The sequence below is a fragment of the Apus apus genome, chromosome 3 (assembly GCF_020740795.1).
Source record: "Apus apus isolate bApuApu2 chromosome 3, bApuApu2.pri.cur, whole genome shotgun sequence".
Classification (NCBI taxonomy): Eukaryota; Metazoa; Chordata; class Aves; order Apodiformes; family Apodidae; genus Apus; species Apus apus.
The window spans coordinates 16924102-16948713 of record NC_067284.1 but is presented as its reverse complement, the minus strand read 5'-3'; the positions used below and the strand labels follow the sequence as shown (position 1 = coordinate 16948713).

The window sequence follows — 24612 nt, the reverse complement described above, 5'->3', positions numbered from 1 at the left end:
GATTACTCTTAGAAATGTCATTTGTTTGGACTTCATTTCACTGATAACCAGTCATGTGGTCTATGGAGTTGTATGATCTCCATTTGTGGCCAGTAAAAGCTGTAATTTAGCTCTCAGTGCAGAGCAAAATCCAGTGACTGGGAAGCCAGCCTGCATGTCTAGCTTCACTTCTGTGACAGATGCCTTGCATGTTCTTAAGAAATGACATCCCAGCTTTCCCAATGAGGTCAAAGGGTTTTGGTTCCAGGTCCTACGACAAAAGCCATTTCTACTTCTAAGACAGACCTTGGTTAAGACACCATGGATAGGAAGGATCACCACCAGTCCACTCTCTTCTCCTTGGTCAGCAAGTGATTCTTCTGGTCCACTGCAGTCACGTTGTTCTTTTCCAAATCATCTTTGTCACCATCTCTAGGTAAAGCTACATCACAGCCATCACTGTCATCAAAGCTGTGCAGGCACAGATGACCTCCTGAGCGGACAGCAGACAGCTCATGTATGGTCCCAGCAGGATGTAGCTCAGCAAACACCAGACATGCACCTCCTCATGGAAGCTGTTTGCTAACACTGAACTCAGGGCTGCTGTGCCTCCAGTGCTCACAGCACACCAGGAAGTAAAAGTTTGTGTGGCTTCAGGGACTCACTGCAGTCCAGGTAGTTCCTTGGGTGGAAAGAGTCTCACTCTCTTTTCAACAGCCATCCACCAGAAACCCCAAGACAGCAACTGAAACTCAGAGTCTCTTTTGTTTTCTTCACCAAAAGCCTAGCAGACTGGTTTGTTAAGTCTTATTCGTACCTCAGACAGAAGACTTTTCTCCTGCTTTCATCTACCCATCTCTAGACACCACAGCCCAAATGCCTATTTTAAGACTATTCCAATTCTAATTGATATTTTGTATCTGGCATTTCCAAATGGTTGAGTAAAGAACACTAATAGAATACACACACATCAGCTTCACCCCACATTTCAAACACTGAATAGACACACATAAATTTTCAGTAGTTTTATTGAAAAATGCCTCTTTCATTTCAGAAATAAATAATATAAGGCAGTGAAATTCACAATTTGCAGTTAAAATATAAAAGCAGCAATTCTATATCCATAGTCTTGCAAACAATTTCCAACTGCTTTTGATAACTAAGAAACATTGTATTCTGAAAAAAAAAAAAATCCATACTAAATATACAACATAAACATGCAATTCCATCTCTGCAGGATTGACTGCAATTTGGCATAAATGTTACTGTGTCTACAAACAAGGAGATTTCAGGCATTATTAAACTGTATCCAGCTGATACAATGATTTTGACTACTTAATGTTTGTGTTGTTTAAAGGAGATGTATAAGAGCAGTATATGCTCTGCAGAGTGTAACTAAGAACAGAAGAAAATGACAATGATATTGGAAGGAGAGGGATTTTTTTTGTTTCGTTCTTTTTTAACTACATAATGCAGACCTGTGATCTGACTGAACTGCAAACATGCATTTGAAAACAATGAAAAATGTAGAGCTAAAGCAGACAGATCTTAGAAAATTTGCAGCAGCTTTGTGGTTATTTTTGTTTTGTTTTGTTTTGTTTTTCTGGTTTTCTTTTTTTATGTATTTGTTTTTACATTATTTTAATGAAAAGGCAGCACTGGGATAACTGAATGCACATGTTAACCTGTATGCAGGCACTACAAGCAGAAGTATTTTACAAGCATTTCCAGAGCAGTCTGAAGTTGTTAGGTGCACACGTTGCTGTCCCCACATAGGCAGGATAGAACACAGGGGTGCGTCTGACATGAACAGACCAGAAAGCTTTACTGCAAAAGAAATAATGCACCCTCCCCGTGTCGATCTGCAAATGCAAGGATAGCAAAACCAACAACCACCAACCGAAAACACCAAAACAAGACAGATCTCTCATGGGTTTGTTTCTGCTTTTCTTGACAGGGATCTTTTCCAGCGCATGTGCTCAGGGTATTCTGGTGAATGCATTTCAACTCCATAGTCCTCATACTCGTCCTCTCTCCTTTCTGACTCCATAGGTACTATAAAGGGTTCACCTTCAGGTTCATAGGGTCCACTTTCAGGCACGTATGGTTCTGGTTGAAAATAGTTGTCCGATTGAACACAACAGTTATCGCATGTCTTTGAATCCACGAATACAATGAAAGTTAGTTTGTCTACATAATGTTAGTCCAATCTCATTTCCATATAATAAATATATAAATTAATAATTCACTGGGGGTATTTTAAAAGTTTTGTTCATTAATACTTTTTAGCAGTAAAATAATAAAAAGTTTAAAACTCATTTCAAAAGGGTTTGTATTTGTAATACACAAAACATTGCTAAAGAGTCTTAAATTATGCAAGGGACCAATTATTGTAAACTAAAAAAACAAACAAACAAAAAAACCCAAACAAAACAAAACCAAAGTAAATCAAATAAAAACATTAATTTACAGCTACTTCAGTAAATTCAAGCACTGGACTTTATTTTAAACTGCATAATTAGTAGAAGACAGGGGGCAGGTAAAATGAACAGGTGGGTTTGGCAAATGCTAATTTTCTCTGATATGGGAAAGTAAGTGTAGACAGAACTGTCACCAGCAGCAATACACAGTACATGTCATTGTCTCGTGCTGTGCCTCGTAACAAACCGAGTTACAGCTGGTGCTTCAGGAACACCAAAAACTACAGCAAAACAGAAGAAAAATAATTATAAAACTTTGATATTTATAACTGCAGTTACAGAATCCAACAAGATTACATACTAAGAAAAAGGCACATGCCCCGATTCAGACGCTGGTAACAAGCAACAGACAGGTAGGTTTCATAAGTTGTCAAAGATGTTATTCTGGCACACAGCAAGCAGCAGCAGGCTTTTATGCAAAAGCATCACGTAGAGTTGTTAACAGATTTTAGTGGGTACAGTCCCATACAAATCATTTACAAGCCACAATTAGTTTACTATTTACATAAGTCATTTCTCATTGACCAGGTTAAATCTGTCTCTTCTAATGGCATTACCTTTGCTGGTTAGTAGTTTTATAAGCCTCCTTCACCACCTGAGGCTTTTGATGGTCTGGGTCTTTTTTTTACAAAAGAAAGACTGTCTATTTCATTATCAAAATGCAACACTTAATGAATTGTCATCACTGTCCTTTATCCCAGTCAGGATTTGTGTTAGTAAAAAAGAATCTCCCCGTTCTATGAGGCCAACATGGCTCAAAAACCGTATCTGTGGTGCAATATCCATACGGACTCATTTTCTAATAAGCACGTGCGCAAACATCTCAGAAACAGGATTTTCATGTATTCAAACTGTAAGCAGCACTGGCGACTTAGAAAATGTGTTAGCCGAAACCTGAAACAGGTCAAAGATGATGTTAGTCTTTCAAAAAGTCCATCTGATGCGCAAAAACATACTTTCATCCACTTAAATACATAACAGTTAAGTCATAGGCATATATTTATATATGTATACAGAGCTGCTTTCTAGTAAGAAGAACACTGCTGAATCACAGGTACATTTTTCTTTTTCATTTAAGTAAGAATTTTGTGAGATCTGCACAACCACCTGGCTCTTTGAACAGCAGCACTGAGTCTGCAAGTGTGTACATATATATATATATCTCTTTACTTTTTTTTACTGTTCATAGGTACATGCACAATACACTAACAGCAAACCATATCCAATAGTAGTATCACATACACTAATTTTGAGATGTTGCAATGCATACATATTAATTTATTAACAATACTGTGGTCCTGCAGGATCCCCATGTTAAAAAAATTAGAATCTTTCCAGTCAGAAATTGGTGGCCACTGCGACCCTTTCTTTTAATTCCAGAAGCAGCCTCCTGTTCTGAGCTGCATCACAGAGGAGAGGGCTGATGTGACTCAGGGCTAATCAGGGAATCCATGCTGCTTAGCTCAGTAGAAACTGTAGGACAGTGTTGTTTCTCAGTTGTCTGCACTGTGTCACTGGATTTCCTTTGTGGAAATTTTTTATTTTAGGTATCAATTATCAATTTTAGGTATCAATTTTGTATAAATAATCCTGACATTGCCCAAAAAGAGACACACGGAAATTGCCAACCACAGCATTCTTTTTATTTTTCAAGAGAAACATGGAGAATTCAACCTTGTTCTGAAGACAATTGGAAGGGGTGGGGGTGGAGGGGAAAAAAGAAGAAGAAGAAAATGGTCACTTAAATCCTATGAGCAACATTATCAACTACTAACCCACTATGTTTAAAAAAAAAAAAAAAAAAAAAAAAGACTAAAATATTTATTTACTACTTCCTATTTAAAGCAAACCACACATAAAATCAAGTAAATCTGTATCAAACTCCAAATGACTGCTCATATACCTGCACACTACAATGATGCAGGCCTGCTCATTTCAACCATTTCCTCTGGATTCAGTACGTCCAGGCTAGCAGGACTATCTCATGTAAAGCAGCTCAATATAAACAGCCACATCTGTAAAGGCTATTTAAGGCAAGTTGTTCATAACCTACCTGGGAATCCTTGGCCATTATAAGGGATGCTAGCACACTGGGATGAATCACAATATCCTGGTGGCCCTGGAGGACCTCGAATACCCACATTTCCAGGACGACCTGGTGGCCCTGGCGGTCCTCGTGATCCTGTGGAGCCTGGTGGACCAGTTCTAGATTCTCCTTGTGGACCTAATTTTAGAATAGAAAGGTTACAGGTTTGTGGTTTTGTTTTGGTTTTTTAGGGTTGTTTTCCTTAACAGCCAGCTTGATAAAACAGCTAACATTACTTCTGTCTAGACTACGCAGTCTAGGCTATGTCTTTGGTGGGAAAACACCTGCACTCTGTTGCTATATAGGGGTCAACAGAAAGAAAAACAAAAGAAAACTAGAAATATGATTCATCATTAGTTGCTTCCCTGTGTGTGGCTTACTTAAGGATTTATTCACAGAAACTGATTTAGTAAGGTTTGAGCCAAGTAAGAAACATCAATGAATTCTCTGGTTTATTTCCCCTACTTGTAAGATACAAAGATCTCAAGGGAAACTACTAGATTAGACAAGCACACTGGATTTCAATTAAAATACAGGAGTACATTAATTCTGCTACCCTGCAGCCCCAGGATAGATGAGGTAATGTTTTTTTTGGAACCAATCTTATTATGGTTAGCAGAAAAGTAAAGCTTCAAGTATCTGGGGCTAAAATCTGCTGCAAGCATCTTACAGGTCCTGTAATGAAAAACCATATTTAGCCTAGTAAACTACAGGCAGAAACAAATTATACACCTGATTTCTGCCAAGGTATCAGTGAACAAAACTTCCTGATACAAAGAGCAAAAGCAATGGTCAAATCACCTGACTCTATCATCTTAACTCTACACGTGGGAGTATTTTGTAGGCTGGGGACAATTTGGAGTTCTGTAATCACAAGTGAAAAATTGAACTAGATACTGGAAGAGTATCATCTGACAACACTTGTGAAAATATCCATCAAATACCTGGACAATGTATTTTCATGAAATGCATTTTCACACAAGAAAGCATGCCAGATGAGTAAATTACAAGATAAAGATAAATACCTATTAGCAACATCCAAAAATCTTTCTAAATTGTCCTTTTTTTTTTTTCCCCCAGGGGTTTCCAGTAAACTCTAAAACATCTCAAAAACATGAAATGGATGGAGTATGTTTATTCAACATATGTAGTCTGGTTCCCTATGAAGAACTATTGTCTTTTTCTCCTACTTTTTTATAATCTGATAAAAATTAAAATAAGTATTTACCAGGTGGTCCTGGCAAACCTCGTGGTCCTTGAGATCCAGTTCCCCTTTCACCCTTCTCTCCAGGCATTCCTACAGAATTAAAAAAAAATTAAAACCAGGAATAACCAAAGGAAGGAAAACACATCAACAAATATTTCTTCATGCTCCCTCATTGATATTATTATTTGGTTCCCATTACTTAATGTAACAAGTCCATACATATCCAAATCTGCATTGGGGAAAATAATTTGGATAGAAATACACTAACTTAAAAATAAATCATGATGCAGTATGAATTTAGTGTGAAAAAAAATTTCTCAAACATAGAAAAGTCTTTGAGATACTTAAAACATTACAGAATCCTATTACTTTAAAGTACAAGTATTTTCAAGCTTTCATACCTTTGCTATAAAGGATGCCTTACACTTTCTGAGAAACACTTATGATTAAATAAGTTTAAGAAAGAGCAGAATTCATAAATTATTTCTTTCTTGGTATCTTCTAGTTATTTTTAAAAGATCATACTAAAATATACACTAGAAAACAGCACTGAGTCTATGCAACAGTAGAGTAGCTGGACTAAGCAAAGGCCACAGCATGGTACAGTACAGAGACTCCATGTCACTGCAGTGATCCAAGGTAGCCACAAAATAGGCTTACCCATATGCTCAAAGTCAGTTCAAAGTTGCTTCCCTCTCTCAGAGTACTGCAAAGAGCCAAGGATGTAGACCTTCAATTCCTATTTTTTATTCTTGGTAAAGACTCATTTTCTCTCTTAATCGGAGTTCTGTTACTCCAAACAGCCTTTCAAGATGTAGCTGTTTAGTGCCAGGAGAGTTCTGAGAACATTCACTTTCTTGGGTTATCCTGTGGAAGCCTGAGACAGCAGCCAAAACTTTATACCAACTTGTGCTTCATGACACATGAGGAAGGGAGAGACAGAAGAAATCACTGATGTAATTTATCTTGTCCTCCAGAACATCAGTGTCCCTCAGGCAATCCAACTGACCTAACAGGCAGAAGACTGTGTGGGCTAGGTATGGGCTTCCTTGTCTGACGTAGTAAAGGTATCAGACTGCTACTCTGGCAGCCTCTGCACTATGTCCACTGTGAAATATACAGCTGCCTTGGAATTTACTCACCTCTTTCACCAGGTGGTCCTTGAACCCCAGGAGGTCCTGGGAATCCTGGTCTTCCTCCAGGTCCAGGCTCTCCTCTTGTCCCAGCAGCTCCTGGGGGACCAGGTGGTCCTGGTGGCCCTGGCTGGTTCCGGTTTGAATAATAATCATTCGGGATTTGATTCAGCATTTGATTGAACCGGCTCATTTGGCCTTCAAGAGGAAAGAAAATAGTTCAACAGGGTGGGAAGGAATAACAAATTATCTCTCTCCATTAAATCCTATCTTTGCTCCCATTCAATAAATTAGTGCTGTACTGGTACAGATGAATTGGGAAGATTTAAAATGAATATTGGGTAAGAAAGCTGAACATAAATGGAGGAGGAAGGGAAGAATGGCAATGGGGATTCTGGAAGCAAATAACACCAAAAAAACCCAATAATTTTAAAGCAACTAAAGTAACAAAATAGACATTTGTTTACAAAACCCTTGCTCTCAGAGCTCTAATCAAAGTCATTTCTACTCTGAGGAACAGAAAGGATTTATTACATTTCACAAAGTGGAGTATCACATTTCTGTGTACTTTCAGAGCTTTATCTGTCTTCAGAGGGACTGGATCTTCCAGAGCTCTACCACAAACACAGTATACATTATTCATGTGTACAGCCAGCAGCACACAGTCCATGAAGTAGCTTTCTTAAGACTGTAGGATCCATAGGCTTGTACCTATATACCTTCTGCATACAGGCAAATTTCTTTACCAGAGAAAGGTGTCCAAATAAAAGCAACAGAATTATGTAGCTATGCAGAAAGGAGCCCCTACTAGGGGGGACATCTAGCTCTACCTGACTAATGTAATGTGCCAGTTCTAGCATAACACTGAAGGTATGAGCTGAATATGAAAAAAAATAAGGCAGGGATGTTCAAAGAAGAGATGCTAAAAGATCCCAGATCACACATCCTTATTTCTAAGTCTAATATAGTTTCCCTCCTCTGCAATTGCTAATAGACATGTTTTAAATAACAGACATCACCAAAATTTTAAAGGACATATTGTCCTCCTCACTGTACACAAGCACTCTTAATGATCCAAAAAGAACAATTTATGGGCACATTTGTCTCTGTCCTCCTCGTCAGGTCTACTGATAGTAAAAACACTGTCTCGGGGACAGAGAGAAAACCTGAAGAAAATACTTTCATGAGACGCAGAGCTGCACTGTGTGGCAGTAGAGGACTGAAATTCAGTTTGGAGTCATCCAAATACCATTTTTACTTGCATATCACAGCTGATTCTGTGCACAGTATTTACCCAACATTCATCTGCATTTTCCTATTAGCAAAGTACCTACAGTGACCATCCTTTTTCTCATGATTCCATCTTCCGGAAGATAAGACATGTTTAATGAGGAAATGTATACTGATTCTATGACAAAGATGAAGTCATTTTGGACCAGGCCAACAAAAGGAAAGTCACTTTCCCTGTAGAAAGCTCTAGACTTGTGCATTTCCAAAGGTCAGAGATTAGTTCATTATCAAGCTAGCCATCTGGAACTGGCAAAAATTTAGCGCTACATTTTTTTTCCACCAAATCATTGGCACTGGACAGCTACCAGACCACTCCAGCTTTTGCTATGCTGTGTGGTCAGTATCCTTCACCTTAAATTTAAACCACTGTTTTCTCTTTTAACAAACAAAGTAATAGAATACTAGTATGAGAAATAAATCGAGTAACGCTGTTTACCATTTATCAGCTGCTCACAAACTTGTCTTGCAACTGCACGCATCATGTTCTGAGAAGCAATGTCACCCTAAATAATAAAACCAAAATAAGTGTTGGTACTTTTAAATTCAGGTTTTAATTTAAAAATGTGATAAAAACTTATTTTAAAGCAGACTTACTCTGTCACCTTTTTCTCCCTTCATTCCAGGTGCACCCTAAAACAAATGCAGTAAAAGTAAAACAACTGAAGGATTATGTTATTCCACCCCACCTATAGGTTTGAGACATGCCATTTTAGAAGACATTTTGGTTCCTTCAAATGATAGATTTGGTCCTTGAACTTTACATTTCAGATATGCTAAAACAAGTGCCAGAAAAGACTGGACAAGCAGTGATCTTTTGTGTATAATCAAACATATTGGAAGAGGCAGGGGAAAAAAAAAAAAAAAAGATCTGAAGGAAAAATTCAAACTAGGACCAAAGAAACTGATGAATTCTAACACAGGGAGCATACTGGCATTTTGAAAGTTGAATTTCTAGCATCATATTCCTGTAAATGGTGAATAGTCTTGTATGAATTATATATGACTGTTTAATTTTAAATCTTAAGTCAACTCATCATTAAAGAAGGTAAGCTAGGAAGAACACATGTCTAGGAAGAGTATCTGTCTCCTTGAACCCACAAGAAACAGACCCTGTCTTAAGCAAGAAGTCCTATGCAGAGATGACACACAAGATGGAGAGAGATGCCATTAAGTGCTTACTCTATTTATAACAACACCTTCCCTGCTAATTCTCAACTATTTCTAGTCTTAGAATAGTCTCATAGAAATCTTAGCAATAATTTATAATTATTGATATGGATATTCTAGTGGTTAATGTGGAGTTTTTTGGTTTTCAAGAACGCTATGTAAGAAACCAACCAGAAAGACTGACTCTAATTTTTGTGTACGTATGTTTACAGCTGAAAAAACCTCAGGTATGCTGTAAAGATGTTTCTAAATGCTGGAGATATGCACACACAATCTACTCTGAAAACAAAATTTTGTGTGCACCTCTCACAAAATGTTTGCATTATGTTTGCATTCTACCACTAGCAAAAAAAAATGGTATGACAGATTTTTAAAGATTTTCAAAATAGATGGCTTGTTTTGGCCTCTTTGGCAGTACTTTGGCTACAGTAAAAATTGCAGATGCCCATTAAAAACAAGTAGGAAATTAGATTCACAGTCATTTGGTTTAGTCACTAGGTTGCCCTTTGATAAAATCTACAAAGTGTGTTAAAACTATTCTTTTAATTTTGACATCAAATTCAAAAGAGAAAAAGAAGGAAAAAAAAAAAAAAAGCTTCATTTACTGCAAGACCTGCTTATGAAGTTGTCATGAATAGCCCTTCCAATGCTCTTGAATACTCACTGTGAAAAATGCCATGTGTACCAACTTCCAGGGCAGTGCAAACAAAAAATTGGCCAAAGGTAGGGCTCCTGAAGTGGCTAGTTTGAGTTCTACAGATTATTTCAGTGAGTGCAGAGTTAGGGCACAGCTGAGTCCTTCTAAAAACCTATTATAAATTCACCTGCCAGGATGTGCCCAAAACGTACTGTAGCTTTCTTAGTTTTCTTAGTTAGTTTTCTTAGTTGAGCCAAAAAGGGGTTGCATTTTCACTTGTAGCCTAAATTACTATTTGAATGTAAAGCATATTTCAAAGATTAAAGACCAGTTTGGTCATCTGTTGCTTGACATGGCTCTCCACACAGTTAAACATACATCCTAAGTATTACTGCTTTTTACATCGTAGTATTTCTTTAAGGAGCCTGCTTAACACCATTAACAAAGCAAAGTTAAGTGTGGGCTGCAGCTGCTTTTCATAACATTCCTGCAGTACCCACAATTAATTTCAACAGCACGAGACAACAAATCATTCCACTGAGGTCACAGTGGATACAATTTGAATGCAGTGGCACCGCTTCATAGACTTCCATCAAGGCTTTGTGCAAAGAAATTCCCATGAGGTTATGTTGGGATATGAACTCAGTATGCTGTCTGGGCTTCTCTGCAGCAGTGCTGCATACACCTACCCCATGACATGCCACAGAAAATATGAGGCAGGTCATCCATCTTCGAGTTAAGTAGCTGGCGTGTGGAACATCTGCATTATGTGTAACAGACTGTTCATGCAAAATTAATTGTGCAGACACCACTGAAAGATTTAGAATGGGGACACCATAAATGTGCCACTGGAATAAATTGTGCCACCAATGAGACACTTACTAATATGTACACAATATGCCCCGTCAAACTGATGAATACTCTCTCCCTTCTGTCCTTCATTCTTTCATCTATATCTTTTCTTACTGTGTGAAGTCCACAAGGAAAAGGTCTGCTGCCTTTTAGTTTTAGCACAGCCACATGCCAAAACAGACCATGGATTTACAAATGTCATAACAGAAATAAACTAACAATTAAAAACATTTGTATTTGTCATTGTCTAATAATTAACATTGTGGTAAATGCCGAGGTATTGATGCTCTAGAAGAGATGTAATTTGATTCTCAATTCTACAGACATTAACATTTCAGCCATAAATTATCATATGTATCTGAAATACCCATTGAGTAGAATTGCAAGTTTTTCACTTGCACTAGTCTATAACATGAAAATCTGTGGGGGAAATTATTTAAATATTATTTGGTGCTTATCTTTCTCTTTGAAACTTGGCAATTTTTGCTATTTCTGAAAGCACATTCATTTGCAACTATCTGCTAAGTACACATATATAATATCTGCTCATTCTAATTCTTCCTAATGCTTTCATGGTACAACTGTGCATTGTTTTGATGGGAAGCAAAGCATGCAGTATGTTTATTGAGTAGGAAAGTGCAAGCATTATAAATCAGATTTCTGGTCTACTGAACCACCAGTATTACAATAATTACTTAAAATGCTCTGCTCCAACGAATTCAAATGCTAGAGGATTCATACACCAGAACTATACACAGAAGAGAAAAAAAATTAAGCTAACTTAAAAGGTTCAAATCCTATATACTGTTTATGGAAATGTTTTTGAGGACCAGTGAAGGAAATTTTTTCAGGTTGTCTTCAGCCACAAGCCAAGTTGGTAAGAGAGGAAGGTACTCTGGTAAGAAAAAGCACAACACTGCTCCAAAGTATTGTCAACAAAGGTCTGCCAGCTAGAAAAATGCTAAGGCCATTCTTTATTTACAAGTGATATATAGTCAAGTATAAAATTCTGTTTAACATCTTTGTCAGCAATATGGACAGTGTCACTGAGTGCACCTCAAGCAAGGTTGCTGACAACACCAAACTGTGTAGTGAGCTTGACACACTGGAGGGAAGGGATGCCAGCCAGAGAGGCTCTTGACAGGCTTGAGTGGTGGGCTCATGCAAATCGCGTGAAATTCAACAAGGACAAGTGCAAGGTTCTGCACCTGGGTCAGGGCAATCTCAAGGACAGTTACAGGTCAGGCAGAAAACAGATTGAGAGCAGCCCTGAGGTGAAGGACTAGGGAGTGTTGGTTGATGAGAAACTCAACATGAGCCTGCAATGTGTGCTTGCAGCCCAGAAACCAAACTGCGTCCTGGGCTGCATCAAAAGAAGTGTGGCCAGCAAGTCAGGGGATGTGATTTTCCCCCCTCTACTCTGCTCTCGTGAGACCCCATCCTGTCCAGTTCTGGAGTCTCCAAAACAAGAAGGACATGAAGCAAGCCCAGAGGGGGGGCACAAAGATGATCAAAGGGCTGAAGCATCTCCCCTGTGAAGACAGACTGAGAGTTGGGGCTGTTCAGCCTGGAGAAGAGGAGGCTCAGGGGAGACTTTATAGCAGCCTTCCAGTACCTGAAGGGGGCCTACAGGAAAGCTCGGGAGGGACTTTTTACAAGGGCATCTAGCAATAGGACAAGGGGGAATAGCTTTAAAATGAAAGAGGGGTGATTTAGGTTAGACATTGAGAAGAAATTCTTCACCATAAGGGTAGTGAGACACTGGAACAGGTTGCCCAGGAACTTGTGGATGCCCCCTCCCTGGAAGCTTTCAAGGCCAGGTTGAAGGGTCTTTGAGCAACCTGGTCTAGTGGGAGGTGTCTCTGCCCATGCAGGAGGGTTGGAACCAGATGATCTCTAAGGTCCCTTCCAGCCCAAACCATTCTATGATTCTATGATTCTAAACATGTGACCTTGCAAAGATATGGTGATTCAGCCTTATGACTGGAAATCATACTCCTAACGAATTTTAAAATTTGAAGGCTGACTGGCTATGTTAACAGCAAAATTTCCACCTGGATATTTTTGAAATATGATTTCCAAAAAATAATTACAATTGCAATAATGAGTTGCTATTTGCATCTTTCTCCCAGTTGGTTATATTCTTCTTAAATTTCACTTTATTTTCTTTTAATAGAAAAAACCATGCCATTTGGTCAACTGCTTGCCAGCATTTTGAGAAGCAGCAGCTGCTGCTGACAGTCTGTTTTGTTGATATCCTGCAATGAGGGAGTTACTTGAGGTCAGTGTGAGGAAAAGCTAGTTTGTGCTGCATGTGAGATTTTTCTGAGCCATGGGATGAAGGCTGGGACTGCAGTAAAGTTCTACAGCTGAAGGAGGACAAAACAAAGGAAGTTGGGCTATTTTTACTTTACAAGACAATGCGCTCAATTGTTTTCCCCACAAGAATCACCAGTTCCCTGCTCCCAAAGTGGTGTCTTTTTGAGAACTCATCTAGGATGTCTGCATAGATAGACACAAGATCAGTGAATATATGGCAGTAAAGAATGGAAAATACTGAAAAATTGCATTTAACTCACAAAAAAGAAATCTCCCTTATGTGCTAGGAATTACCCTCTAAATATTTTCACAGCCTGTTTGGTACTGGAAGCATCAGCCTAATAGCACCTTCTATGTAAAACATGAATGTCTTGCACTATTTGCTGGAGACCTTCTAGATAAACAAAATCAGACAGTTGCCGCAGTCGGTTCTATGAATACAACATTTCCACCTAAAGACAACTTAGTCAGCCTACCTATCTATTACCATTTTCACTCTCACATCCATAAAACAAGAGCACTAGAACTTTCATTCTCTGATAGTTCAAGATCTTCTATTTCCAATTACATTTACTCAAAGAAAACACATACCCACTTTTTCTTGAGCCAATATCCTCTATTAGCTTAATGACTTACTAGCCTTGCTAGTTGTTACCCTGTAATATATGTACGGTCTACTACCGAATTCTGTCTCTCTTTGACCAGAGAGAAGACAGATTAGTTTTTTTAAGATAGCCAGTGCTCAATTTTGCTGATTCATTTGTATTCTTACTGCCTCTTTCATGGTCATTTTGTTGCTACACTGAACACAATACCTAAGTTTATCTTGGAAATGCTTAAAAGCAGATTATAAAGTCAAATTTCCTAAAATTCAGTTAATACTTCAAGTATAAGCGTGTTCTAGTATAAGTACACATTGAGGTGGAGAAATGTTCACAGCCACATTCAGGGTGTGGTCTGCTTCATCTTAACACATTAGTGGTATTTAACACATGAGGAAAGTGCTCCAACTGGCTCTGTTCCCTGGGAATGTCTTTGCAAAGCCACAGCTCCTCTAGAATTTTCATGGAGCTGTGTGTCTTTTGCCTGGGATGTTCCTTGCTTTGTAGGGGTCTACCATCTGACTTGCACTGTACCAATGATAGAGATTGTTTAGGTAGTAGGGGAAAAGGCAGGATCTGGAAAAAAATTTTTGTTCCTTATATATACCAGAGACAATGTGAAGCCTCATTATCTCCAGCACAGGGAAGTTACAAATTCAGCCAAGCCCGCACTGTGATCTGGGACACTGCAAGTTGCATTTGGCCATTAGGCTGCACCTTTGGCAATTCTAATGTAGGACACAAAGGAAAGTGTTGAAATTCTGTCCACCAGGAGTTTGAGAAAACATCTGTGCAAGGTGTAAGCCAGAATTCCTGCTAAGAACTGTTCTAGAAACATAAGAAATTAGAAATATGAACACACAGTGTCACATTACAAGAAAATGCAATAACTGAAGAAAAAAGAAATTTCTAACGGAAAGGAGCTCTTAAGATTAGAGTGTAGGAGAACTTGCACATGGTCCTTGGACAGAAATTGCTTGCTTTTTAAAAGCACTGCAACTAGGCCTGTAGCCAGATTTCTTTCTATGCATATTAGTCGCCTGTGGATGATCTTTACTGCTGAACTTGGATACACCTGGTAGTTGAAGCTCACTTGCCTATCAGCTATGTCTATCAAGCATCTGGCCTGGTAGGAATATGACATTAACAAAGCATATCTAGATGCAGAAAACCTTCAGTGCTTTCCTAAGACACTCGGTGTCCCCTACTGTGAGAAGAAATGGGATTCTTAAGCTGACAAATGTAGGCTGAATTCAACATGTGTATGAGAAAATGACCAAGCTTCCAGGCACTCCTGGGAACTTCCACTTTATAACTATCAAGCAGTCTAGCTTACTATATATTCCTCCAAATCATCCAGCTGTTGTATATGCAATGACACTGAAGTGGGATGGAAAATTCTCAGCTTATTGCCAGATACTAAGTACAAGTAATGAATTACTTCCCATTTTGATTGCTGTCTCCACTCTTGACTCGAACATAGTTTCTCAGAGATTCTATAAACAAATAAACTCAAATTTCCCCTGAAACTATTGGTGGGAGGCAGCACCTCCTGCTCTTTCTTCCTACTTTAAGGTTTGAATAGATCCCAAAGAAACCACCCCCAAACAATTTTGAAATCACGTTGTAAAAAATACAAAACATCTGCAAAACAGAGGTGATTATGTAAGATTATCAAATATTGTCCATCTTCAGCAGTGTACCACTTTTTTACTACACACACACATGCACAAAGATAAAGACTTTCCAGACATTTTGCTGACCTAGTTCTTCATGCTTATACAGTGTAGGAATATATATCTTGGCACATAATAGCCTACAACCTTTTTAAGTGGAAACCAGAGACCACAATTTCCAGCCCCAACTATTAAACTCAGCAAAATGGCACACTGTAAAAATAAAATGGTTTGAAAAAAAGGCTTGTGGTCTTAGGTCAGCTCCACTGTATTAACCACTGTGCAAGACAAGTATTTAAAGCAAGGAGAAGTCTCATATTCATCAACAGACTGTAATTTAAAATTTGATACTGTAAGTGTATCATTAGCTTACTGGTGTCCCACGATCTCCTGGCTTCCCTGGTTTTCCACTTGGGCCAGCAACTCCTGGAACTCCTGGGGCACCCTACAGCAGAAGACAAACAAAGTGAATTGTGGAAAACCACAATGGATGAAGCATTAGTAAGAAATGTGTAACTCTATTGAGTGCAAAGCAATACTGAAAATGGCTTCTAACAGGTTTGGTTTTTTTCCTGTTAGGTATATATCAGGCTCCAAAACTTTCCTCTGGAAAAAAAGTTTGTTTCTACATGAAAATGTGTTCTTTTACAGAACACCACAGTTCATCAGGATTTTTTTAATCTAAAGAAGCAGAAAGTGTCTGTACAGTTTGGTATTGTTCTTAATGACAGACACAGGGCTACAAGATACTTTGGCCTCCTAACTTCATCTAGCAGGTCTGTAATCCATGTAAAACTCCACAAGAAGTCAGTAAAAGTCACTTTAGAGATACCAGGTAAATATGAACAAATAAAAAAGTGTGAGGTTATGTGACAAAAGCTCATCTGCACACCCACAAAGAAGCACCAGAAAGACAACCATGATGGAGCAGGGGCAGCCCAAATAATATCCTGCCCTAGCAACTCCTGTCTCTATAAGTGTACGTGGCAGAAAGGTGTGCTCTGTGTGTGTCTACTGGGAACACGTCTTCTGCCTTACTACTGGTTGGACATGTAGCTGCAGCAGCTTGCTTATCTTGGGCTTCTTGTTCCAGCCTAATACTTTTTTCTCCAGCACCTTTTCTAACATGGTCCCACAAGACACAATTAAGTAGCTTTTTAAGCAAAAACTAATCCTCAAATATTCTTGTCAAGGACTTAAAAGGTTGATGTTTTTTTCACCAGACTGAAAGTAAAAATTTTACTGGTTTCAACAGACCTACCTAGGCATTGAAAGAAATAGATAAACTGGTTCTTCACTTTTTTACACTGGAAGAAACCAGTTTCAAAACCACTCTTATGAACGTTTGTGAATACGTGCTTTACACAGCTGTCTGCTCACCTTTTACTGAGAGTTTCCCAGATCCCACAGATATTAAACAAAGGATCCATTTTATATTTGACAGAAACTGAAAATATTAATGTGCTTCTCCCCTGGCTCAAGTCTCTTATTTCAGAGTATATCAAAGACGAAATTATATTTACCGCTGGTCCTGGTGGGCCTCTGGGACCTGTGGGACCATCTTTTCCTGTGAAACCCTATTAAAAAAAAAAAAAAAAAAAAAAGATTAGGGATTAATTTAAGATTGTAGCCTGATTAAAATGACCTTTCAGACTGACGATGTAATTGCAATACTCCCAGTTACTACTAACATGTATGTTAAAACCTATCGACAATGTAAGTTAAAAAAATAGTTATAACAACTAATTCTGGAGAAGGCTAAGGAACAATGAGCCTCAGCCGGTTTAGAAGATGTTCAGCTGAACATCTTAACTGAAGATTGAATGAGTCTCTCAACATTTTTAAGAAAAGAAATCATCATTTTATCCCAGAAGAGTAAGATTTCCCCTTTTGTTGTTCTCTCACACACAGATTAGCAGGAAAATCTGAGGTTTCTATTAAATGAAGAACAACCTCCATCTCAGATACTTGTCCTGCAAGAAGAGATGCTGAGAAATCCCATTTAAATAATCTAATATAGCATTCACAAAATAACATTGATAGACCATGGCCCACTAGTGATCCACCAACGCAGTGGCATGTTCTTTGGCTACTGGCTATCACATGGTGGCCTTTTTTCATTTCTGACTATCAACTCCCATAAAAGGATAACTATAAATGCATATATCAATTATTAATTTTGACTGAAAAGGTAAATCATTGCTTCACTCATTTCAAAGGTGACATCTCACTGTGAAGACAAAAGAGATTTACTTAGTTGATCCCGAATTAAAAGAAAGGGATTGCAACAACTCCACAATGAATACCTGTGTGCGTGCCCACCATTAGTAAAGATATTCCAGATCCTCCACCCAAAGAAAAGTTCTTAGCTCCAGGTAATCAAAGGTTAAGGAGCAAGTTTGAGTAAGAATGGCACAGACACAGACACAGGCATCTTTACAGTTATGACATCTCCCAGACATCGAGACAAGCAGAGTTTCAAAGGGACCCCGTGCAGCAGCAACAGTGTGTGGAAGACATCAGGGCTGAGTTACTCTTCAGAGCTCTGCTCTGTGGGTGTACTGCTCTATGGGTGAAAGCATCTGAAAGCCTAGTCAGGAGAGTCAGTAGTGTAATGTTTCCCTATCTGGCTACCCAGGCAGGTTTTCACCCCTAGGTTTTTTCAGTCCTTCCACTTTTACCTCTCCAGGTTGGATAATGATAAATGGCGTCCTTTTGAAAAAAGCATTTGAAAATAGAATTCTATGACAAAGAAGGAAAAAAAACCCAAAACCACCACATAACTTGGTGTGTATAAACTGAGGAAACCTTACCCTTTCTCCTGGAGGTCCCATTGGGCCAGGTGGACCAGGTAAACCTGGGGTTCCCTAGAAGAAAAAGGTATAATAAACTGTATCCATGATGGTACAAATATCACTGCTAAGTTGATCAGCCCAGTATATATGCACACATTAAAATATTTAACTGTCTTCAGTGTTGCTTCTTGGTATTCACAAAAATAAAATTAATTTTTAGGATAAACCATTTATTTCATAGACATGATACAAAAGTCTTCACCCTCAGTCTGCTTTTTCCTTCTATTTCCTTACCAGTCCATAATTAAACTTGAAAAATAACTTTCATTACTGTTCTCATAAAACATATATCTGGTTTATTGCCTTTACCTGCATGACTTACAGATGTCAATTAATCTTTTAACACCTGGTGCTAAAGCCTAGCTGCAATCATAGATCAGAGCGTATCTAAAGAAACAGAAATTAGACTCTTCCTTTATTATTCATTGTTACGCAAGGAATTAAAATTTAATATTGTTTTCTTCTTTCAGAAGGCATTCAATTAACATCCCAAGACCACTTGACTTCTAAAAGCACAAAGCAATTAGACAACATTGCTGAAGACTCATTCAGCAAAGGTCCTGCAACCTTTATGTCAGGAAGACATTTAACTGCAGGGGGTCAGAAGCTGGGGAACCATCCTGGGAGTTACCAGTGTACTTTTCCTAATCCAATGGTCTGTCCCTGTGCATTCACAACTGCCTAGATGGACATTTGGTTTGACTTAGTACAGCTGTTCTTCGACTCTTGCTGTTTTGAATGGTTTACCACTTCCTACTTTTCAGTTTCCTAAGTGTAAGATAATTATGTTTCCAAAATTATTGCTTAGGAAGGTAAAAGAAGACCCCATGACTCCTAGTGATGTCAGACAGATGTCCAGCAGAAAACCTCCATCAGGAATAGTGTGAAATGACATAATCTTGTCTAAGGGTCAACTTACCGATCGCCCTGGTAGTCCAGGCTGGCCAGCATCACCTTTCAGTCCTTGACGACCCTATAATTTTCATAAACGATTGTTACAGATTATGAATTACAGAACAGAGCAGTAAAATAATTAATTATTGTAAATAGATGCAAAATATTTCCTGAAAAATACCTCAGTTAAGAAATCCATAAGCCAACTATGAATTATGAAATAAATCAAGATACACATATACCTCTTAACTGAAGCAATTATGAATACTGAAAACACAAAGATTTGCAAATGCAGGATGACTGGTTCACATTGTATTTAAAACATAGGCAAGCAGGCACTTGAAGGGGGCATATATGTTGATAACAAAGTGACACAGACTTTTCAGTAAGAGAGACTGATATCAATGTCTTCACAAGCAGGAAAGCAGGAAAGGGTTACAAATTTTCTCCCAACCTCTCGAATCTTTCTCGACCAGCAAAGGGAGCTGCCTACACCCATGAAGGGTGAAATATCAGTCTCTATTTAAACTATCATTCTTTTTCCCTAACCCATGGTCTAAAAGGCACTACACACTTCCAAGACACAAGGTGTAGAGGTGTATAAAGCAGAAGTTTTATAAATGCACAGTCTAAACCCACATGAGCTACATTTAACAATATATTATTTGCCTTTCCATAGTGGCTTGCACGATAATCTATCATTAATAACTGTTAATGACACACAAATAATAATTTAAAAAATTGTAAACATATCCTGACAATGTGAACTGCAATTGATACAAAAAAATTACGGTACTCAAAAGTGGTACTCTGATTTATTGTTAGCTTACGAGAAGTTCCACCAATGTTGGTGTTTTCATTCTTTTGAGGTTTTCAAATTGAACAAGACAAATAAATGTGTTCATTATATTCCACATGTAACAGGAATGAGTTTGGTCTTTCTTGCTGTTTGGCACCTGTAGGTCATCTTGAAGTTCTTCCTCCCAGTATTTGACAAAAACTGAAAAGCATCTAGACTAGTTAACAAAATCTTTCTACTTTGTCCTTACAAAACAGAAGGTGCACCCTATGTCTAACTGAACACACATTTTGTTTTCCTTTTCCCAAATTACATTACAGACTGAGAAAGTAAACTGCTTTCAAATTAAATGAGACAGTGTGCAATCAGACACCAGTTTGATAGACTTTATATTTTAATCAAAGACTTCATAAAAAAACTCCTGACTACATTAAAATGCAAGCTAATACTAAACAGGAAACACCAAAATTATATTCCTGCTTTTGGGATGATTACTTATATGAAAGAAACAGTCTTAATGTATTCAGAATATAGACAAAGGGTTACCTATGCTATCCGCTAGAAAAAACACAATCTGGTGAAACTTTGTCAGTGTTGATAGAGTTACTCTGGCTTTGAAGGCATGTACATGAAATCAGAAGCAGCCTCTCACTCAAATATGTCTGCTGTTGCCAAGAAAGCACCCTAGGAATGAAGAGCTGGTTTGTATGCCCAAAATCTAAGCATCAACTGCCTCTCTGAACTTTCAGCTACTGATTTAAGCTCAGTAAATAGAAGTTCAACATGTAAATATGAAAAAGTCTTCAGAGTAATATTGTATGCTTAATTTCCCCCTGCCACAGTTTGATAGTTGTGAGCTAGAACTTGAAGGCCTAGCAACACTACACAAGAGCTGCAAGACTAAAATTGGAGTAGCACAATGTACAGTAAAACACTTAGAGTGTGTCCCTTCATAGGCATCCCATAAGCACATGTAACATTCAGGACTGAAAATGCTATTGTATTGAAAGAGACTTGTTTTAGAAAAAGACTTGTTGCATAATACCGTGTTTCAGGGAAAAATGAATGTTTGCCCAAAGCTGCCACCCTCTTCCCAAGACCACCATCCCTATTGACAGCTCCGACTCCACACACATTGCCACCTCCACTCAGAAGGGTCACTCACCGGTTCACCTGGGATTGACAGCCCGTTGGGGCCCTGTGGACCTGGGGGACCTTGAGGGCCAGGAGGACCTGTCTCACCACGAGGACCAGGTGGCCCCTTAAAGCACAAAATTAAAACAAAATTGTAAATGACAACCCCTTCTTGGATCTGTCACTGCAAAATCCTTTGGGTGAGATGCTTAAGGCAAGTCAGAAGCCAGCAGACATAGTTAATACTTCAGAGCAACTGTGGAAACTGTTATCCAAGTGACATATACTTTCATAAGCTATTCTCTGATTCATCTTGGTGGCCTCAAGGCAATACATGCCCTCTGGCAGTGTTAATTAGAAGTATAGCTGTTTCCTCTGCACAGAAGAAAGGCCAACTATGCTGCAGAGTGTGTATTAACACCCTGACAAATGTACTCTGCTTTCCTGATGTGCAGTCAATGCCCTTGAGGTTACATATACACATAGGCTGTGCATATGTAGTCTCAAATAGGTAGGCTGCACATCAATAACATATAGGCATATTTTCAAGTGAATTTTTAATCTCCATTCTCAGCTCAGCATAGAACTAAGCATAAAAATGTTCATACAGGTAAGCATTTAGCAACATTATAGATGCATTCCAGAAAGATACTTACAGATGATCCAGTTAAACCCCTTTCACCCCTGGGACCTTTAGCACCTGGGCCACCCTAAATTGAATATTTGGAAAGAAAACGTATTTCTTAAAGGGAAAGCAAGGGTACATCATACTGGTGTGCATTATAAATCCTCTTTATCAGATTCTTAAGTGAAAGCTCAAAGTTTTGAAGTGTACAGGTCACACTGCTAAAAAGAGTACTAGGATAAAAGATGTATCAGGAAATTAAGTAAATCACATCAGCTTCAGCCTTGCCAATTCAGCCCATGAAAAAATATTGCCATTTTTGTCTCTGCAGATACAAACTTCTTCAATTTATATTTATAAAAAATCTCTGGATGTCTCTCTAATAGGCTGCCAGACAACTTAACTGGACTTCAGGTTCCTTATGCAGCATTTTTAATAGCTTCAAAGTAGGGCTACTGGGTTGCGTACAACTCCCTTATATTCAAAGCAATTGGTAGGATTATCTACCCTAAATATCCATTTGATATATTACTATCTCTCCACATTAAAGTTCTGACTCTCTAGTTAGGAAAAATATTTGCACAGTTCATGAAAAATATCTTGTACTCAAAGTTCAAGACATGTGAAATCAAGCCAGATTCCTTCAACCTATCAAACAGTGATGAGATATTCATAGTGATTACACTGGAAATATGGAAAAATTATTATTACTATTACTGTTACTATTACTGTTACTATTACTATTACTATTATTTTAACAAGGAGAGGTGGTAGTAGCTGCCCAACTATATTTTAAACTAAAATGAAAGTGGAACAGATTGCCAAGATATTATGGACATGCTGATAGGAACTATCTGTCTGATCTTTGTTTCACAAAACCACATATCAACACAAAACTAGTTCCATAAACTTAAAAATCAGAAAATCTATTGTGAAGAGTTCCTTACAGCTGGTCCAGGGGGTCCTGGAGGTCCCACGCTGTCTTGAGTACAGGTACAAGCATTTGGAAGAGCTGGGCATTTTGCTTCATCTCTCTGAAAATTAAATGACAATTATTACTGTCCTTTAAAAGAAAAGTACTTGGTGGCAGCATACTTTTCTAAATCAGTAACAGCAAGATTCTCTGTCATTATGTTTTCAGGAACAAGTCACAGCTTAACAGTGGTTCCCAAATGTCTCTACATGACCTTTCATATTTTTAGCAAATTTTTTCTGCAAGCTATAAAAGACACTAATAACAGAGGCACAGGCAAAATTAAATTCATATGCAGTTTCTAATTTCTTGTTCTATATTTATATCCATTAGACAATCACCTTGTACTAGCAAAGTATGAACTAGTTACTTTCTGAATGCCATTCTAAGAACAGATTAAATAAAAAATAATATAGCTTTTCAATTCTTAATAACTATTATTTAAATATAGCTGTAATACAAAACAGAACTGACATTTTCCACTATTCCTAAGAGACTACATCCTAGCACATGATAGTCTTTCTCTCTTGGACATAAAACTTCGAAATGCAGTGTTGTTCCCTGGCTGCTCTGATGACTGTGATTTAGATATGTTGTCAGTACAGGCTATAACACCAGGCAAATATTGATATTGTTAAATTTTCTATTGATAATGTTTTTCTGAATAGCCTCTGGTTCATTTATACTTACCATAGAAGGGAGATCGCAGCATCTGTCTCTGCTAGTCCAAACTGGACTGCATACAATGTCAAAATTCTGGATTTCTAACTGTAAAAGAAGAAGGACTCTTGAAAGGTACCAAAGATGTTATTAATGAAATCTAGTGGCATTACGTCCTCAAACAATTTATTTCTAAAGTAGTTAACATCATTCAGACTCACTTCTTTTTTTGACACTGGCAGAAAAAATATTTTTAAATAATAAAAAAATTAAAACCAAGCTTACATAAGGCTAGAAGAACTTCAAGCACTGATGCTTGCTCTTGTTCTGGGACAAAAGGTAACCAAATAAAGTGACCCGAGAAATACTTTGCAATACTTAATGAGTAATACCAATTAACTTCTACATTGGCTGAATGCCTGTACACTTCAACATGAAATCTGGCTGAAAAACTTTTGGACCAGCTCTAAGGACTGCAGTTCCTGAGTCATATATTAAGATTCATGTATGGAACTTCTGACTGACAGTAGCAGGGAAAAGTAATATTACATATTAAGTACAGTTTATCTATCAAAATAACTGATGTGCTCTTCAAAGCAGCAGCCACTTTTTCACTATAGGTTTATAGATAATACAGTCAATAGAGATTACACAGTAAATGGTTCCAATTACTAAATGCTCTCCCTATTAAAACAAAAACCTTTCCACTATTGTTTGAATTTACCTGACTGCAACTTTCAGCTATTAGATTTTTGTTCTGGCAGTTCTGACAGAATGAGGACCTATCAAGACCAAAATTATCCTGTTAAGTACATTCAGTCTTGCAGTACAGACACTTGAAAGCTTTGGGTGCAATACTGGTTTCTTAGCAATCTTTAATCTCAAATTACTTTCCTCTGAAAATTTCAAGGGCTTTCATTAATGAATGGATTAATGTTTTCTGCTTACTGTAGCTGATTTCCGGTCACCCTTCAGAAGTTTCCCAAGTATTTCATAGCCATCAGTTGTGATGTTCCCAGCCTCCTTAATTGGTTTTTCCAGTATTTCACTACAGTCAATATAAATCTTAACATTTGATGAAGTTACAACAATATGGACCTGAAAAAAAGTTTAATGTAATATTAAGAAAAGGCAAATAGATATATTTACTTTCCTAGTTTAACAGTATTTCACTGTTCAGGTAATACTGTTTTAAACTGTCTTCCTAGTAATCCTTACATTCAGCTGGTGGAAAGATTCAAACT

At 37.9% G+C, this 24612-nt stretch overlaps 1 protein-coding gene across 2 annotated transcripts in view; it reads right to left on the bottom strand.

Annotated features, from left to right (window-relative positions):
- Positions 1-989: 989 nt before the first annotated feature.
- The window catches only part of COL12A1 (collagen type XII alpha 1 chain), a 101117-nt gene continuing 77494 nt past the window's right edge, over positions 990-24612 (bottom strand). The window contains exons 52-66 of one of the 2 annotated variants that reach the window (XM_051614522.1): positions 24317-24466; positions 23399-23476; positions 22683-22769; positions 21767-21820; positions 21142-21237; positions 19203-19256; positions 18242-18295; positions 16952-17005; positions 15802-15873; positions 8770-8805; positions 8612-8678; positions 6895-7083; positions 5774-5842; positions 4513-4683; positions 990-2088 (exon numbers count right to left, since the gene is read on the bottom strand). In XM_051614522.1, coding sequence (XP_051470482.1) covers positions 1907-2088; positions 4513-4683; positions 5774-5842; positions 6895-7083; positions 8612-8678; positions 8770-8805; positions 15802-15873; positions 16952-17005; positions 18242-18295; positions 19203-19256; positions 21142-21237; positions 21767-21820; positions 22683-22769; positions 23399-23476; positions 24317-24466 — 1413 coding nt within the window. In that variant the 3' untranslated portion in view covers positions 990-1906. Of the gene's footprint in view, positions 3354-4512; positions 4684-5773; positions 5843-6894; positions 7084-8611; positions 8679-8769; positions 8806-15801; positions 15874-16951; positions 17006-18241; positions 18296-19202; positions 19257-21141; positions 21238-21766; positions 21821-22682; positions 22770-23398; positions 23477-24316; positions 24467-24612 lie in introns of both variants that reach the window. The other variant, XM_051614521.1, reaches the window with a different exon arrangement.